The sequence below is a fragment of the Lipophrys pholis genome (assembly GCF_963383615.2).
Source record: "Lipophrys pholis genome assembly, chromosome: 4".
NCBI lineage: Eukaryota > Metazoa > Chordata > Actinopteri > Blenniiformes > Blenniidae > Lipophrys > Lipophrys pholis.
Genome location: NC_137637.1, coordinates 34593274 through 34611042, shown reverse-complemented (window position 1 = coordinate 34611042; position 17769 = coordinate 34593274). Strand labels below are relative to the sequence as shown.

Sequence of the window (17769 nt, the reverse complement as noted above, 5' to 3'; positions counted from 1 at the left end):
GTATTAGGGGCCATTTGAAGCCTTGAATCACAATTTTAAACGACTATCAGCTTTTGTACAAAGCACTGGTGTATTCAACGTGTCCCATTGACTTCATAAAGAATTAAACCTTCAACAAAGTATTCTAGAAGCAAAGCCTGTGAGTTTGTTCTTATGAGCGGCTTTATCTTTCTCAGATAAGACGTGATTACAGCCTCTCTGGTTAAATGATGTCGAACTGGCCCGAGTGTGGCGACCTCGCATCCCGAGCAGCTGCAACTGGAGTCAATATTTACATGTTGAGTCCAATGTGGTTGTGCATTTCTGCCAGCTAGCGTGATATTTAACTGTTGAGCCCTTAGCGTGCATTCCAGGTACAGAGGCAAATTAGTAAGCAGTTCAGACAAGAGACATTTATTTGATATGAGGACAATAAGCAGTTCAATATCGGCTTCATTCATCATCAGGAGACTCCCCTCGCTTGCTATTTGTGAGTTTACATCCCAAACATCCACAGCGTGCATCCATCAGCCGTAAGAGCTGATGATCAGCCAGATAGAGAGAGCTTTATTTTCCTTTTCGTTTATTCCTGTCATGCAACTCACTCTCACACTGCAATCAGCCCGAGGCTCTGGAGGATACTTGGCCTGAAGGCTGCTGCACAGGCGGGAAGGGGAAAAAAATAAATTAAAAAAACACACCGTCATCCATAATAATCTGATTCTTGGTTCTTTATTAGCAAAGGACCTGAGTGAACGTGACGGAGAAAACGGGGGATGACTCAGTGTAATCTCTCGGACATGATACGGTCACCTGTCAGCACGAAGCTGATCCAGACGCACCGCTTCACTTTTAAACCAAGAAGCTCACGAACCAACTGAAGGAGCAGAAGAAAAAATTAAAAAACCCAAGAAACACTTTTTTTTCTCCAGTAATATGCATGAGATGAGATTTCCTTCTGAAAGGGAATCACAGACCCACCCTACAGTCCATTAGCCAAGTTAATGCAGAGCTGCCAGACTTGCTGACCCATTAATAATACATCGCAGTGGTCAAAAGAGGCCAGACACCTCAGTGCACCCCTTCATCCCTCTACACGGCCACATTAATGGACTAATTCAGATGCAATTAACTGGTGGGGAGAGGCTGTGGCCTTGCGGCTGCTGGAGTACAGGCTGAAGGGCTTAGAGCCAGGGCTTGGATTATAATCACTGTGAACACACACATGAACACACACATTTATAAAACAATTTACATACTACGAGGAAAGAGCCAACACAATTTCCACTGAAACAGAATGCAGCTTTTACCAATAGATAGTGAAAGCAAAGCAACTCCTGTTTTACATTGCCTGATGCATTGTTAATGCAGGAGCATTACGAGCACTTTAAACCTCTGCAATGCTTTTATCCTGTAAGGACCTTCCTTATGGCTAATTTGCATGAGACGACAAAGTGTGAAACGCTTACGCTGCCCTGTGTTGCCATTTAATTTAATTTCTTTCTCTTTTTTTTTTTTTATGTTTGGCTGTTACAGTGGGTTCTCGTCCAATAAGGCGGCTGCAGGGACCTGCTCTTTTTGAGACGCGACGTTGACAAATGAGCAATTACAGGAGCGATATTCACGTGTCACATTTGCGGCCGGCATGACCCGCGATTAGCCCCGCTGATGCTGGATGTGAGAGGCGAGAGCTGCGCCTGTCAATACAGGCGTCTGGGAAGGCGGCGTGGCCCGCTCTGACATGTCATCCATCACCGGTTCCACTCCACTGCTGCAGCTGTGTCACCCCCCCCCCCCCCCCCCAACACACACACACACACACACACACACACACACACACACACACACACACACACACACACACACACACACACACACACACACACACACACACACACACAGAGCTGACCCCACGGAGGACACAGCAGCAGGATGATCAAATATCGCTCTGGGATAAGAGACAGCCATCCTGCTTCACAGTGACAAGGCAGGGGACAGAAAAAGCCCCTTTTCCTACACCGTCCCAGCCACAGTGACATCTTTATCAATAAGCAGCTGTTAATGCCAGCCAGCGGAGTCGTGCAGAGACACACGGCCGCTTGCCTTTCATGCTAAAGAGGCCGAGGTTGTACAGAGCAGTGAGAAGCCATTAGCTGCAGGAGACTTGGCAGAGAGGGTGACGGGGGTTAAACAATTGCCCGAGAGGAGAGAGAAAATGAGAGAAGACTAAACTGAACAACGCCATCCAGACGTATTTCCACAATAATTACTTGCCATGCAGATTTCATCAACATGCCAATCATGTGGACCAGTTTGTTTCTCTTAAAATTCCTGTCAGACGTCCAGTATCAGTCCAGTCGTAAGACGCTCCCTTACAATGATGTCGAACTCAACTTCTGGGGCCACATACAGACGAGTTCTATGTCAATCAGGCCAGTTTTACCTGGTTTTTAGTGCAAAAACACAGATACATCCTAATAACATGAAGTGCTCTCTGAAATCCTCCCTGCTGTAGTTTCTCTTCACTAATGTGGACAAAGTCCTATTTCCTCTCACAACACTGGATTAGTGCGGTTAATTAATGTTGCTATAAGGCTGTTCAGGTCCGGGTCTCAGTGTTGTGTTATGTCTTCTACTTTTACTTCAACATTGTGACCTGAAGTGTACAAAACATTTACACCAGGCACCTTCGTAACAATGTACAGTACATATTTTTAGAAGAGATGTTCCTGTCGGCTGAATATAAATTTGCAGTAGTCAACTAGTATAACATTTTTTAAGCCAAATTCACATTGAGGCAATTTAAAAATTGCCTTTAAAATATATTCATCTGAAGCCTTTAAAGGGGTCGTATTATGCAGCTTTTCAACACTTTTACATCGTACAAAAACGTTGTATTTAAAGTTTATTGCCCCAAATCCGGCGAGGTTATTTTACATACCGACAGTGTTTTCAGATTGACTGTATTGGGATACATTCAATGACCTGCAGCCTGAACCTTGAACACAGTTAACTTGAAGGATATCTTCTCAGGTAATGATGTTATACACTTACACGCATTTTCTGGTTTAACAGAATTACATCTGATCACGTTTCCTTCGGTGCAGCTTTAACGATGTCTTTTAATTGTGTGCTGGGAGCTGGATCGCTTCCTAACTGGGCTAGAGCTCCAACTAGTGGCGGACTGGTGCATGATGGGTAAGCAGCGGACCAAGCAAAGGGTGGATATACGACCATTTAGCTGACGAGTCACACATATCCTCAATTTTAGGTTTTACAGAGTGTAACAGCACCGATTCATTATGTGAGCTGGGAAGAAGCCTCCTGTGGGCTGGTTTTGGCCCGTAGGCGCCGTGTACGGCCCCTCCTTCCTGCTCCCCCTGGATGTTCAGCAGCAGGCTCAGACCTCCGACCATATCAGCAGTCTCAGGTTGCCGTGGACTTGTTAAAAGATCGTTCTGCTGCCTCTATTAATTAGTCCTGCAGCCTCTTTCCCTTTCATTTCCAAAAAGTAAAGACTGTGTGCGTGCTACAGCGCGGGCAGATAAATTAGCTGCAAGCTTCACAGGAGGCAACCGCTCTTCGGGGAGAGCAGGCAACCTTAATTATGAATATTATTAATTACATTTTAAAACAGACCAGAAGAAATTTTTAAAATAATCAATCACCACACTGCTCACCGGTTACTGTTGAAGCACTGCTTTCTGGACGGACCGGTTTTTACGATGTATAGTGTGTAAAGTCGGAGCTCGCGGCGGCAGCATCCGCTCGGCGGCTTAGATGAATTTAACAAGGCAGATTCAGTGTTAAAGGCGGATTCCAAGGACTGCACTCTATTTATAGCACGCAGAATTCATCAGTGTACTCCTCTCCTTTCTGCTCCTCCTTGTCGGGGCAACATCAGCGTGCATACAAGAGGCTATGTTAAAAGGCACCATCTGTGATGGCAATGTAAATAAAAGGTAGGCCGACATTCACACTGAACAGCCGCTACGTTACTCAGTCATTATTCAGCCCGGCGCTGCCTTCCTTACAACAGCTTTCTGCAGGGGAGGATTTGATTTTGCCCCAATCAATCGCTGAACTAAGGATTACAGCTAATGCATACAGTTAGTAAACTTAGGTGGGGCCGCACTTTAAGTGGAGGACACAAGATCTGACAGAAAGCACACATTGGAAGTGTGTCCACGTGCAGGACGAGGGGTAATTTCACTGTTACAGCAGTGGAAGTTCTCAAGGAAACAGCATTTGTTATCTGGAGTCACACGGCTGAAGCGGCTTACTGGGGGGAGGACTCCTCGCTCCAGTTAGTCGAGATAGAAAAAGAAAAACGCCCTTCAATATATTTAGAGCAGTGATTAAACTGATAACACTTTATCGGCTGACTGATCATATATGGTCCATATTTCCTTCCCGTTTCTTTCAAGCTAATAGTTCTAAACTGATTACAATAATGTATATAACAGGATTAAATTGCTAAAAAGCTAAAAATCAAGGTAAGTGCTGCTACTTCAATTCATTCCTCTCCGTCCCAATTTGCAAATAAAACTTCACATTAGTAGGACACCATAGTATGAGGCCAATAGTTTTACAGAAAACAGACATTTATTCATTTTAGAGAATTTTTAAGATAGAAAAAGTAAAATATGTGATTCTGGTTAGGATAATTATTCAAATTAATTTCATTAAGAATAAATGTCACTCAAGGGTTGTTGTTTTTTTATCATACTAATTTTAAACAGCTGAATCATTCCTACACAGCACTTTGAGATGAAATATTTATACGTGCTCTATAAAGATTAAAGTGTGCCATGTGTTCAGTAAGTCATTTTGGGAACATTTTTGAAAATATTAACTCACAAAGAGTTTTCAATAGTATTTAACCAATCATTAAAAGAAATTCAGTTGTATGTTTATCCACTTTAGAGACAATATAAAAACTACAAATAGTGAAATATGCATGATTTGGGTCAGTTTGATTCATTAAGTAGAGATGCCACAAGAGGGTAGTTTTATACTGATTTGAAAGTATTGAAGTACTGATTTGAAAGTATTGAAATACCCTTAGATAGTGAAATATAAAGGCTTAAAGCCTGTTTTTTTCTCTCAGTTGTGCCGAGGTTTAGAGATGAGAGCTGCAGCTTTCATGCAATGAGACACATTAGACTCTGGCATGCAGAAGCAACTGGTTCAGGATGTGAACTTTTTTATTATTATTCCTTGTCCATTTATGATTTGATTGAGATCAGGACCTTCAGCAGACTTTTGCTTTGTCACAGATCTGCAGCCGAAGGAGAAAATCACCTTCAGTGTCACAGTTAAAGTTATGAACTGTAAGGAATTTGAAGCACAACTCATAACTGGAAAAATCATTAGCCTCTTCTTGGATTTTTTTTTTTTTTTTTGAAGGGGGAAGATGAGGGGCCGTGGGGAGCTGCTAAGAAAATCTTCAGTCATGCTTCCATGGCCAGAAAGATTTAGACAATAATACCACTTTGCTTCTTCTGTATTTTAACTTACTTTTCCCTGTGAGTGGACTTTTCCCTTCTATTATTTTTCTCCATGGCTGGCTGTCGCCTCTGTGCAATGCAAAGTATTACACAGCCACAGCTTTATATTGATGAAAATTCTTGTGAAAACTTCCAGGGTATTGAATTTTTTTTAATCAGTTTTTAGTTCAAAAATGTATTTCAGCTTATCTTTTTTTTTTTTTTTTTTTCCAACAAACACTGTGTTCTTGAAAATCCCAGCTGCATGCTTCACTGTACAATGAACTTTTAGTTTGAGATGGAAAGAATCGGTCATTATTTGACTTGGTTGGAAGAGGTTTGCTCTGCGAGTCTTTTCACTCATTTATCCCCGAATCTATTAGAACAGTGTAAGACAGTTTGGTTTGTGTGGGGATGGAGTCAATCCAAACAACCACACACACTCACGTTCACACCGGTGGATAAGTCTGTTACCAAATTAACTCAAAATGCAGCTTTTTAGACTTTGAGGAAATTAAAAACCAACGCATGCGCAGGGAGAAAATGCAAACTCCAGAGTAAGCCCCCCGCCCCTATATCTCTCGTTAGTTCTTAGAACGGCTTGCCATGTCCCCAGAAGAGCTGGAGGAGGAGCTCCAGGGATGGGTGGGCTTGTTTGCTCTCTATACTGCATTCACAACCCCAAGTGGACAAAATGGAAAGTAAAATAAATAGACGGACGGACAGACGGGGAGCATTTCTACTGCTTTTTCCAACAAACTTTATTAAATGCATACATCGTACAAACACAACAAGGGGGTATACTAAGTCCAATTAGGTGCCAGAATAGGAATCTTAACAGGTTCCAGTGGAGTTTCTCAATTCTATCTTAGATATTGGCTCCTTGTGAGGATGTACTCACCTAGATCTCAGTTTGTTTGTGATCCATATCACATCTAAAGCCTCTCATCGGTCTCTATTATTGCCAACTATAGAAAATGCTTCAAAAATACAACTTGATAGGGGGGGGGGGGTCTTTAAAAGCCCAAAGCTGAGATCATGAACATACGGAGGCACCAGCATCCTGTCCTGAATTATCCGCGTGAGAAACGATTCTTAGAAAGAGCAAAGAGGTGAAAAGTAGTGGCTCAAATCGTGTGCTGCTCTTTGTGAGTCCCGTATTGACCTAAACAGATCTCATTATCACAGAGGAGGAAGTTCACTGGATCGATTGATGACTGTGGTCAACGGCTTTTACAACTGGCTGCTGTATCACGTCTAAGTGAGCAAAAACAGCAGATGGGAGGATGCCGTCGAGAGTTAATGACTGATAAAACAAGTCATATATATGGTGGATCAACTGCAAGTCCATGGCCGTCAAAAAGACAAGTACAGCTTCAAATAAAATTGAAGCCAACATCGCAACACAGGCCTGCGGGCCACAAGAGGAAGCGATAGAAGCCTCGGGCCTTTTATGTTCTGCACTGCAGTCAGCACTTCACTCAGCGGAGTGTGGGGACAGCAGCTCCTGCCAAAACGGATCCATGCCAAGGCCTGCCAGCTTGCTCTCCCCGCCCACTCTAAGGGCCAGAGCGTGAGCGGTGGGGCGCCGGTAGGCGGGTGCAAGGTGAGGCTGGTGGGCGGGTGGCCAGGCTGGAGCTTCCTGACACGGGAACCCGCCTCACAGCAGGATCAAACTGGCTGCCGAGTGAATCACTACCCCTCCCACACCCTGAAAAAGCCAGCACTGGGCCTGCATGCAGCCGCTTCTGCCGTCTATGCAATTAACAAGGAGTTGAGGATAAGACAAAAGGTACTAAAAATACCACCGCGTATCCTTGTCACTCATCGGACGTCATCCTTAGCCAAAGTTATGATATTCCACTGGACTGGAAAAAGAGACATTTGTAAATATGCATTAGAGCTGCAGAAAATGTCAGTATCAGCAAAAGTACTTAAAATTTAAATGCTTGCTTTACGGTGTAATGATGATACAGGCTAAGAAAGCAGATGAAGGTATCAGAGAGCCTTGCACCGAAGCAATTTTACACTTTTAGATTTCAGGCCCTGCAAACCTAAGCTTGAGGTGAGAGATAGGGGGCAGGAGGCACAAACGCTCATACCTGACCAATCTTATTTAAATAAGCAACAGGAGCCAGGATTTTCAGAGCTGTGGCTAGTCACCAGTAAGAAGCAGGAACATTATCTCCAGAGTAAATAATGTCCTGGAGGACCAGTGGCTACCCAAATCGCTTCTTTAAAAAATAGGAAACTGCTCCGGGCTGCTATTATTAAGCTTCAGATCCAATGGGAAGTTGAACCTTTGATCTGTTTAGGGTACTGTGTATTTGCATTTTATAATGAGATCAAAGCGAGGTCCAGGGCCCCTGCAGAAGGCAGCCCTGTGCCCCATCTCTGCACACTCAACGATTTACAGACCAAAGCTGCATTTCCCTGTTAACAAGATCATGTAAGAGCTGTGGACCTGAGTGGAAATGCTGTGGGAGATTTGATGTTTGTTAGGCAATCAACACTATCCCGAATTCTCTTCCAACTAATTTTATGTTCCTGTACACAGGTGTGGAAGAGGAAAAATAAATAAATTCATGCCAGTAGCAACCATCTCCTCAACAGTTAAAGTTCAAGAGCAAACATTTCAAGCATTTTTAAACTGGTTGAGAACTGCTCCCGAATTTTCTTTGGCATTCTTCACCTGGAAGAAATGCAGAGGGGAATTTACACAGTTAGCCTGGAGTGAGCCCGCAAGGAGCCAGGAGAAGGTTTGAGATGAACAAGGAGGTCAACATTTGAGGGTTGTTTTGTTTTTTTCTCGCAAGCTTTTTTGTGTTTTTTTTCCCCCCCGAGCAGGAGACAATATACCAGAAAAGAAATACCACGTACTGTCACTCTGACTCCAGGTGAGCCAAAATGAGGTGAGAACGGCCGTAAAGTTTCAGGACGGCCCGGTCGGAGTCGGAGCTGGAGGTAAAACGGCGCACGGCCACGGAGGGTTAAGAACCGTATAATTTATCAGGGCTGTTTGCTTTAATTAGCACTCCCTCTGTGTAACACACCTGAGAGCTTTCGTCTTTCAGATGTGAATAAATTCATCTATTTGAAAATATGAATAATTTTGAATTGAAATGCTAATTTATAAATTTATGAAAATGTATTAACAAATTCATATACAATAAACTATTTAGTACCAAAGTAAACAAATTTGCAAAAATAAGTTAAAATTCATCAGTTTGTCAACTTCATTAAGTTTACAGTCTTTCTCCAACCTCAGAAGAACAGAATAAAGCCTAAAAATATATATCAAAATTCTTAAAAACAACCAGTAAATAAAGGAAATCAAAGCAACATGATATCAATAGTTTGACATCTACTATTTGCTATTGCACTGTAGTGTAAGTGGAGATAATTTTCACTCCTGTTATGACAGAGAAATGTATTTATTTTTAATTTTGTGACTGCGAAATTGTTAAAAATGAGTGACCGCTTCAGTCCTTTTTTCTTCAGATTTTAAAATCTGACTTCATCTCTTAATATCTGCCAATAATTTAATATTACTGTCTGTTTTTACTGATGCCGTTTAAGAGTCCTGTGTTTTTTATGGTCCTGAATTATATATACATAATATATATTTAACCTGTGGCATGCTGAAGAATCTCCCAGAATCTACCACAATGACTTGTATACGGTCAGAGCTTCATTTCTCTGCTTTTTGGTATCAGAAACTGTCTGAGTTACAATTATAAGTATGCATGACAAAAACAGGCAGCAGCAACAAGACAAGAAATTATCAAAACGGAAAAAAACTCCCGTTTTCAACTGACTGACTTCTGACTGGCACTGCAGATGCATCACAGCAACAAATAGACTTAGAAAGGAAGTTCTAAATACTCTAAACTCACATGTGACACAAGTCTACAGGTAAATCTTCAAACATTTGACTTCTTTATCACTCCTTGTGCAATACATTTTCATATCGAATGTGCTATATTCATATTTATATTTAATGTTGCTTAAGGCCGATGTATTCTTGTAGTATTTTTGTACTTGCACTATTGTCTTGATTTACTGTATAATGACAATAAAGGCAGTTTAAAGACTTTGTTCAGAATTCTCTTCATTCTGCACTTAAAACTGACGACCAACACAAAATCCTGCTGGACACTGCTGAACCATCAATGAAAGCCATGAAGGGACTTGCTAATTTACAAAACTGACCTATTTAACAGACCATATAGAGCCCGAGAAATTATTGTTGATTAAGATGGTTCCACTACACTGCATGTACAATTACTATTCAAATTGCATTGCTATTGTGGAACAAATATAAAGCTCTGTCTCACTCCGAAATGCTAAGGAACATCACATAAGAACGTTTAAGAAGAAATAAAGTCTTATTTTTAATCAGTGTGTAAATTATTGAAGGAGTAAGCTGAGAAAAATGCTCACCAGAGTCACGTTTTTGGGGGAAATGAGTGTAACAGAGAATGACAAGTAGCAATATTTGTGTTTTCTAGATTAATCAGTGAGCTGGTTTTCAGGGATTGTGATCACTTTTTTTTTGCAGTAGTTTTGCTCAAATTTTCAAGCAGACCCTCCCGAGAAAACTCTTGAGAAGAAAAGTCCCATTTGAGGAGTTCACGATAGGATTTATGTCGGGTGAGGAAGGCAGCCAGGTCAATATCCAGCCGTCTCTAAAGTCTTTGGACCAAACAAAGACGTACTGTGAGACTTGCGATGGAGCATTGTCCTCCATAAAAACCGTGACTCCCTCGAGAGTGCCGACTTGGTTCTTTCCCAGCGCTCCATCAGAGTGTGCTTCACACCCTGACTGGAGTTTATGGAGTTGATTTTCTGTCCATCTCCTGAAATATATGAAAAGCCCGTCTCTTGGTGCTTCCTGGCCCCGTCTTTAACTTCGCCATGTTTCTGAGCGCTTGGTACTGATGATACTTCTAAACAGGCTGGTTTCACCTCTGAAATTGTGACATTTTGCAGTTAATTGGCAGCTCATCTTTTCTTTGTGACCCTGTTGACAATTCATAGTAAATTACTTTGCCACTCTCTGAAGGGTTCCCATTTCAACTGGGTTGTGTAAATCTGAAAGGCACATCAATTTTCTTTTTTGGCGTCAAGTCAAACTTTTTATTGAGGTAATGAAAGCTGCCTAATAATTATGTTCACCTTGATATTTAGTGTTAAGCCCTTCAAGAATTCATCTTCCCAAACATACACGACAAAAGTTGCAATCAGTTGCTGCACCGGTGATCTACACCCACCCATCAAAGATAATAAATCTTACAGACAGTTGCCTCTCGATAGTCTGGAGTTGGAAAATGTGCCTAAGAGTGATGTTAAGGTCAGAACAATCATTTGCCTTGTAAGTGCTCACGGTGTAGTCATCCACCATCATACTGCCCTCCATGATGAATGCAGAGATGGAGGCTGACAAGGGGAATACCCCCTCCCCCGCAGACATCTCCTTGAAGTGCCCTGAAGCCACGCGAATGCTGATCATTTGTGCAACATTTGCCCCACGAACAGTCGTATCGAAAGTGCGAGAATGCCTACTTCACATTCATGACACGCGAGGCAGCGAACCGTGAACAGACAGAAGCAGGTACGGGACTATTTGACAGACATGAAAACTATATTTGGCATCCGACACAGTCACTCTAAGACACTGATGGGTGACTTTCATGGCTAGATTGACTGGATTTATGTAGATTTTATGGTTGTGGTATCGCCAAAAAAGTGTGCGTTCACTGAGTGCTGTTGTCCCTTTTTACAAGATAACTTGAACTTTCATAATCTGGTGGTACTTCAATATTACTGTCTGTTTTTACCAAGAAGCTCATTTACACAAGTGAGACATGCTGGTGAGTCTGTGATTGGACAGTTTTAATCAGGAAGTCCTAGACTCCAAAGCTCTATCTGAATTTTCTGAAGCGTCTCAAGGTTAATTATCGGGAGGAGTCAACAAAACATGTTCTTCACAACCAAAGGGGCCAACTGCCATCGAGCACATCAGTCACGAAAATACATGAGCGTTGAGGAAACTGATTTAAAGAAAATATTAGAATTGTATCTCTCCTAGTTGAGGGCATTTAATCAAGATCTCTGCGTTCAGTGCGTTTCTGGATGAAAAAACATTTAGAAATATAATTTCTAATAGATATAAGACAGTAATGTGCTTAAAAGAAACTAATTCCACTTAACACCTGTGAAACCAATAATCTAATAATCAATACATTAGTCACAATCAATAGATTGTATTCAGAAAGGTTGATAGTTTTAGAGTTTGTGTGAAAGTTTTATATACAAAAAAAACAAGCAGAAGCTAGGAAATAACTAAAATCTAGTTTTGGTCTATCTTTAACCCCGTCTGCTGCTTAAATAACCGAGGATGTATTTATGGTGAATTGATCTCGGGGTTTTTTTTCACCCCCAAGTTGCTCACAGGCCGAAAAGTGTGGACACCCCTGATGACTTTCAGAAATGGTTCTCACCATCCTTTGCCTTATTTTTGTGGCCCACATGTGGTTACAACCAATACCATCAAAACTGCCCATTAAGATTTTACAAGTATTGAGGGGAAAAAAGGTGTTGCACCAAACCCAAACACTCACTCTGTGTTCCTGTGGTTTTCCTCAAACTCAAACGGAGCCAAAGTCAAGTCTTTACAGTATTGCAAGTCTCATCTTCGCTAAGCACTACTGACAGGCAGACAGACATGGTTGTCTGACCTTGCGGGTGAGGACTGTTCCCATTCAGCTTATAATCTCAGAAAAGTCATCTGGGCCAGCTTACTTTGCCTGTAATGGTTTTCAAATCGAAGGGGCTGTGCAACAGATGAGCATTGCGACAAAAAGTACATTGCAGGGTGCCTTATAGGAGAGCGAAGCGCTGTGAGCAAAAGCGTATACGTTTGTTGGAAATGTACGTTTAGGAACGTGGTATGTGAAATATCTTTAAGCAATTTGGCAGATATTCAAAAAGCCTTGCTTTACATGCAAGGAGCAGAAGGACACGGGAGCTACGGGCTGAATCATGCACAAGACTGCTTAGACAAACCTGCAAAACATGAATCAAAAGTGCCTCCGAGAGCCGGGGAGGGTGTTAAGAAAAGCACAAGCTAATTGCTTGCTCATGGATGCCGAACGCATATTCTGCACTCTCGAAGGCAGCTTTCACATTTTTGACCTTGACGAATTATCTGTTTTTATTGACAGCACTTATTGATATTTCTTAAAAGCGCAGGCTAATGGAGTTCTATTGAGATGATTAAATGACTTGCTGGTGCTCAGATTAGCCAGGTCTCATCTCACAGGCCCAGCTTGCATTATCATACAGAGCAGACGCATGCGTGCGTGGAGTCCCAAATTCCTGCGACTGACATCTCCAGGGGAACAGAGGAGCGATGACTACATCCGACCTACATTCACCCCACCCCGGCATGCCGGCTTCCAACTAATTACACACACAAACATGCATACTCAGTCACACTATAGGCGGATTCATATCACAGCTAGACTCACGGCGTGGGGAGGACGATACTACTGCATGGATATTGTGGTATTTTACAATTTCAATTATGTGTTTGGCTCTGCCGGATCTCGGAGGATCTCCGGGGATTTCAAAGCTAAAAGAAAGAAACCCTAACAACTGTACAAGCTCCAAGTGACCTCCTGGTGATTGGGAGAGGAACCTTTCCCAAGGCTTTTGCACAGGCTTAGATGAAAATATCATTCTTTTGATGGGATGTGAAAATTCTCCAAGCAAAAAAAAACCCATTAGAAACAAACCTAAGGCTGCTGGAGCTCGTTCAAACGCTCCAGGCGCGGAAACAGTAAAGCTGGATGTTATTCAAATGCCTTATGCAATGAGAGTTTTATATGTGTATAATTTATATACATTATTTGAACTGCTTGGATTCTGAGAAAAGCTAAAGCAGGGAAAACACCGTATTCACAAGAACTGGGAGAGGAAAAAAAGAAAGTGACGCAGGCGGCAGGCTCATCTTCAAACCGCCTTTTCAGCGTTTCCTGTGCAGTACAGCATCCTGGTTAGAGTGATGTGGTTTTTCACACTTTTAAATGTGAGGGTATTTCAACAACCCACATTTAGGACAGACTGCTGATCGATGAAAGCTTTTACTCAACTAGAAAGAGCTTCAAGAACGTCAATCTCCACGAGCACTGACTAATTCTACAACTTGCTGGTTCTGCTGAAGACGGTTACGTCAGTTTGTTACGTCAAATCTGGATCAACACTGAAAAAGGCAACCTTCTCGTTTTGACGGCTTACATTTACCATGTGTCTGTGGTGGAAAGACTAATGTAAGGTTGTTAGATCAATCAATCTATCACAGTTACAGTAACTCTTTGTTTGACAGGATCGTTTTCATCAATTCGCCAATAGATATGTAATTCAATGGTGCAAACTTCTGAAATCAAAAAGATAAGACGGAGCGCATTTATTTTTACTGAAAATTTCTACAAGAAATTCATGAAGAAAGAGAAACTCGAGATTAAAACTAATATTACCACGTTAATGTTTGATTGTTAAAAAGTCCAACATCAACCAAAGCATGCCACTTTTGAGATCTTACGGTTAATGCGTTTAATTTTCAACCAAGAGTAGACATCTGTATTTCACATGGATTTTACAATGAATTTAGGTTTATTTTGCCTTCTAGTGTTAAACTGCTGTGAGAGGGAGAAAGATTTCCACCCCCCAGCAGAACGGAGCATCAGAGACCGATAGATGCAAAAGTCCTGCGGATGAGTTTTTTAAGTTTTTCAGTGATTTAGTCAAAAGTTTCTCGACCATCGATGACCTGTCTCAGGTGTACCCGCCCTTCCTTCATAGAGAGTTTGGATCAGCTCCAGCTCCCCACAAGCATGAGATGGATACATCGAAATAGAAAATGATAAGATGAAACACATAGCTGAATGTTTTTCCTCTAAACATTGGATTTGGCCTGATTTTACACAAGAGCCATAGACGGCCATTCACGTCATCCAATACTCAGTTAATATCATTGTGTAGTCCTTTGTGTCACATCTACAGCAGAAAATCAACACAATGTGAGGAGCAGAGCTTCAGCCCCGCCAGCAGCAGCAGTTTGATTCACACCGAGGCCACCCACTCTCAAATGTATAAAAAAATGTGGGCATTCACAGAGCTCAGGATAATTGTCAACTAGACGCTACGTCTTATCTACAGTTATTTGAATGGAGCCAGTCAGTCACACTTGTATGTTTGTGAGAAATAACTGTTAAAATGTAGACGAGTTCACCAAGTCCTTTTCAACTAAATGATCATTTACTTAGAGAAGTGTGCTAGATTTTTTTCTTTTTAAGTGAAATTCATAATTTAAGGCACTTGAATAGACACTGCCAGAGCTGCTTTCATTCATTGGTCAGTCTATCTGTTAACAAATCCAAAGACGGAGGAAAATAGTGCTAAAACCTTGTACAAGTGTCTCGAGAAAATTGTTTGGCATTGAATTTAACAATTCACTGCACACAAAGAAGGTAGGTGGTCTACAAAACACAGTGTTGACATCGGCGTTGGGTGCAAATGGCTGTAACTCAATGCAGGAATACATGAGGACGGACAGCATGAACACTGCTGTGCTGCTGACAACTAAATGAGGCATGATGAAGGTAAAAGAGGAAACAAAAGGTGGCAAAATAAGACTATTCATTTCCCTACAAAAGGCCTCGCCACAAAAGCCAAAAATCAATCCATTTATAATAACCCATGCTTTCTCGTCTCTCCCTCACCTACACACACTCACACATATCCATGCAGCCTGTACATACGCCAGATCTTGTCGCCCCAGGAAATGGGCTTCATACATCTTGTCTGACTGCAATAAAGCAGTGCCTAAGATTCTATTTCCAATAAACGTCGACTGATTGGAAAACTCATTCTAATATCAATTTCCATCTGGGCCCTTTAAAAGGCAATCAGCATAGCTTCATCTCGGTATATCATGGGCTCCTTGAGATGATGACACAGCACTGGCTCTCTCCTTCTGCATAATGGCCTTCTCCTATCAAGGCATCTGCAATGAATAATACCACCCATGAATGGGCTATTTAGTCTGTGTTCGCACAGATAGGGGCCACTTCTGTGAATATTAATCCAGGGTTTTACACTTCATACGGTTCTCTCAGGGCTGCACCATTTTTCACGAGGTGGAGTAAGGCACTTAGTGTGATTTGGCACACTCATAGTTTCTCTCTAAGCTTTCTCAGAAGTGACAATGGTGATTACCAATGGCATCTTGCTTTATTTAACATGCCCAGCACACACAAAAAACAATGATTTGAGTCAGAGAATATCATTTTCTAACTGTTTTAGCAAAGTCTGTTGACTGCCCGTCACCAAACGTAAACCCACAAGAAAATTTACACGAGTTAACCGACTTAAGGAGCAAAGTAAAGGGGATAAAAGACTTCACTTATGTTGGGTAATATCCTCTCCCGGTCTCAAAGAACGAAACAACTTAATTCAGAAGAAACAATTTGCACGCCAAAGACAAGGACCTATGCAAGGTCCTCACCAGCCCATCAAGAGCCACCTGAGCTTCAGGGTCTTGGCCGCGATACTTCTCCTGTGAACGTGAAGAGGCAGTAAATCTGCCATCAGAGGATGAAGCTCTCAAACACCTGAGCTGCAGCCACCACAAGCGGACAGACAGTAAAATGTTTGAGCAAATCACAACTCTATAGAATTTTCCCATATTAAAAAAAAAAAACCTAAGAAATGAAAATATATGATGCATCTGTGTTACAGCACTTAAATCCCGGAACTCATCAGGCCCTGCTTGTTGCTTATCGAGTAATGAGAAAGCAACCCTTGTGAATAATCTCTACCTAAATTCAGTACCAAGCTACAACCACATTCACCGTTGTGGCAGTTTAATAAGGCGGAAAGGTTTCCTTACCTTCCAGCCACTGCCCGCCTCCCTGTAGTAGGGAAAGTTATCACAGATCCACTGGTAGATTTCACTCAGTGTCATCTTCTTCTTTGGCGAGCTGTTGATAGCAAACGTGATAAGGCTGGCGTAGCTGTAGGGCGGCTTGCCGTCCTTGTGCTGCTGCACCTCCTCCTGGTCCAGCGTGGTGTTAGGGTCCAGCAGGGCGCTCTTCTTGCCCATGCCTGGCTGGGCATTCTGGGCATCAGCTTTGCGGATGGCTGCCTGCATGGTCAGCTGGGGAAGCCAATCCATGGAGGTCAGGCTGCTCTCCAGCTCCGACGTCATGGTGACGGCAGGCTGGGCAGGAGGGGGGTGGGGAAAAGGTGGAGGTGGTGGTAGCGGTTGCTGTCGGTGCTTGATGATTGAGGGAGAGCAGACCAGGTGTGGAATAACAAACGGAGACGAGTGAGGGTGAAGTCGGGGTTCCCTCGGCTCAGGGCGTCAGCATCGTGTCTTCAGTTTGTCAACTCTACAAAAAAAAACACACACAAACAAACACGTCTTTAATACCTTTTCACCCCCATCGCAACCAACAAGTAAACATGGAAATAAAAACATGTGTTTATCACGCATGCTGAAGACAAAAGACAAGCAAGCGGCTCTGTAGAGTTCACCTAATGTTAAAAACCCAAGTATGCTAAATTTTGCCGTGCAGGAGATCACAAGCCCGCCGCGTTCTCCACCACTCGCTGCTCTGGAAGCTGACTCATAGCCGGGACTCCATCTGCACACAGAGAGTAAATGCCAGGCAATTGTTTTCACAACTGCCAGCCAAATGGGGGAATGGCTCAGGAGGAATTCCGACTCTCTTGAGGGTAGTAAACCCCCCCCCCCCCCCACCCCTCTGCTTTCTTCCCGGCCTCCCCTTCCTCCCCCGAACGGAGCCTCTGCCGTAAACAGGCCAGCCAGTGTCGTCTTGCAAACCGTCCTCGGCGCTGTGCGTGTTGGCCGCCTTGTGCAGAGTGCAGCTCTGCAACAGCCTGCCTCTCTCTGTCCCTCTCGGCACAGTGCCCTCCACGTCTTAAAATAGAGGAGCGGAGTGGAAGGGCCTTAAGTTACTAACGTTGGAGAACACAGGCAAATGTGGAGTGGGGAGAAGAGAAAAAAAAAAAGAGGCTTGAGCAGGATGACAGTGCAATTTGGCTGAGGGGAGGGAAAAGGAAAAAAAGGCGGCAGCATGAGGAATCCTCACCGAGTTGTGGGATTTTTCTCTTGACTAAGCGTGTGTTAACACGAGCTTGGGTGTGTGTGTGTGTGTGTGTGTGTGTGTGTGTCTGCGCCGTCAGCCTGAGAATAAATGCCGTCTTGACAGCA

General features: G+C 42.7%; 1 protein-coding gene across 1 annotated transcript in view; it reads right to left on the bottom strand.

Moving 5' to 3' along the window:
- The window catches only part of foxj3 (forkhead box J3), a 99343-nt gene that overhangs the window by 45868 nt on the left and 35706 nt on the right, over window positions 1-17769 (bottom strand). The window contains exon 2 of the mRNA XM_080461219.1: window positions 16423-16924. Coding sequence (XP_080317345.1) covers window positions 16423-16740 — 318 coding nt within the window. The 5' untranslated portion in view covers window positions 16741-16924. The remainder of the gene's footprint in view (window positions 1-16422; window positions 16925-17769) is intronic.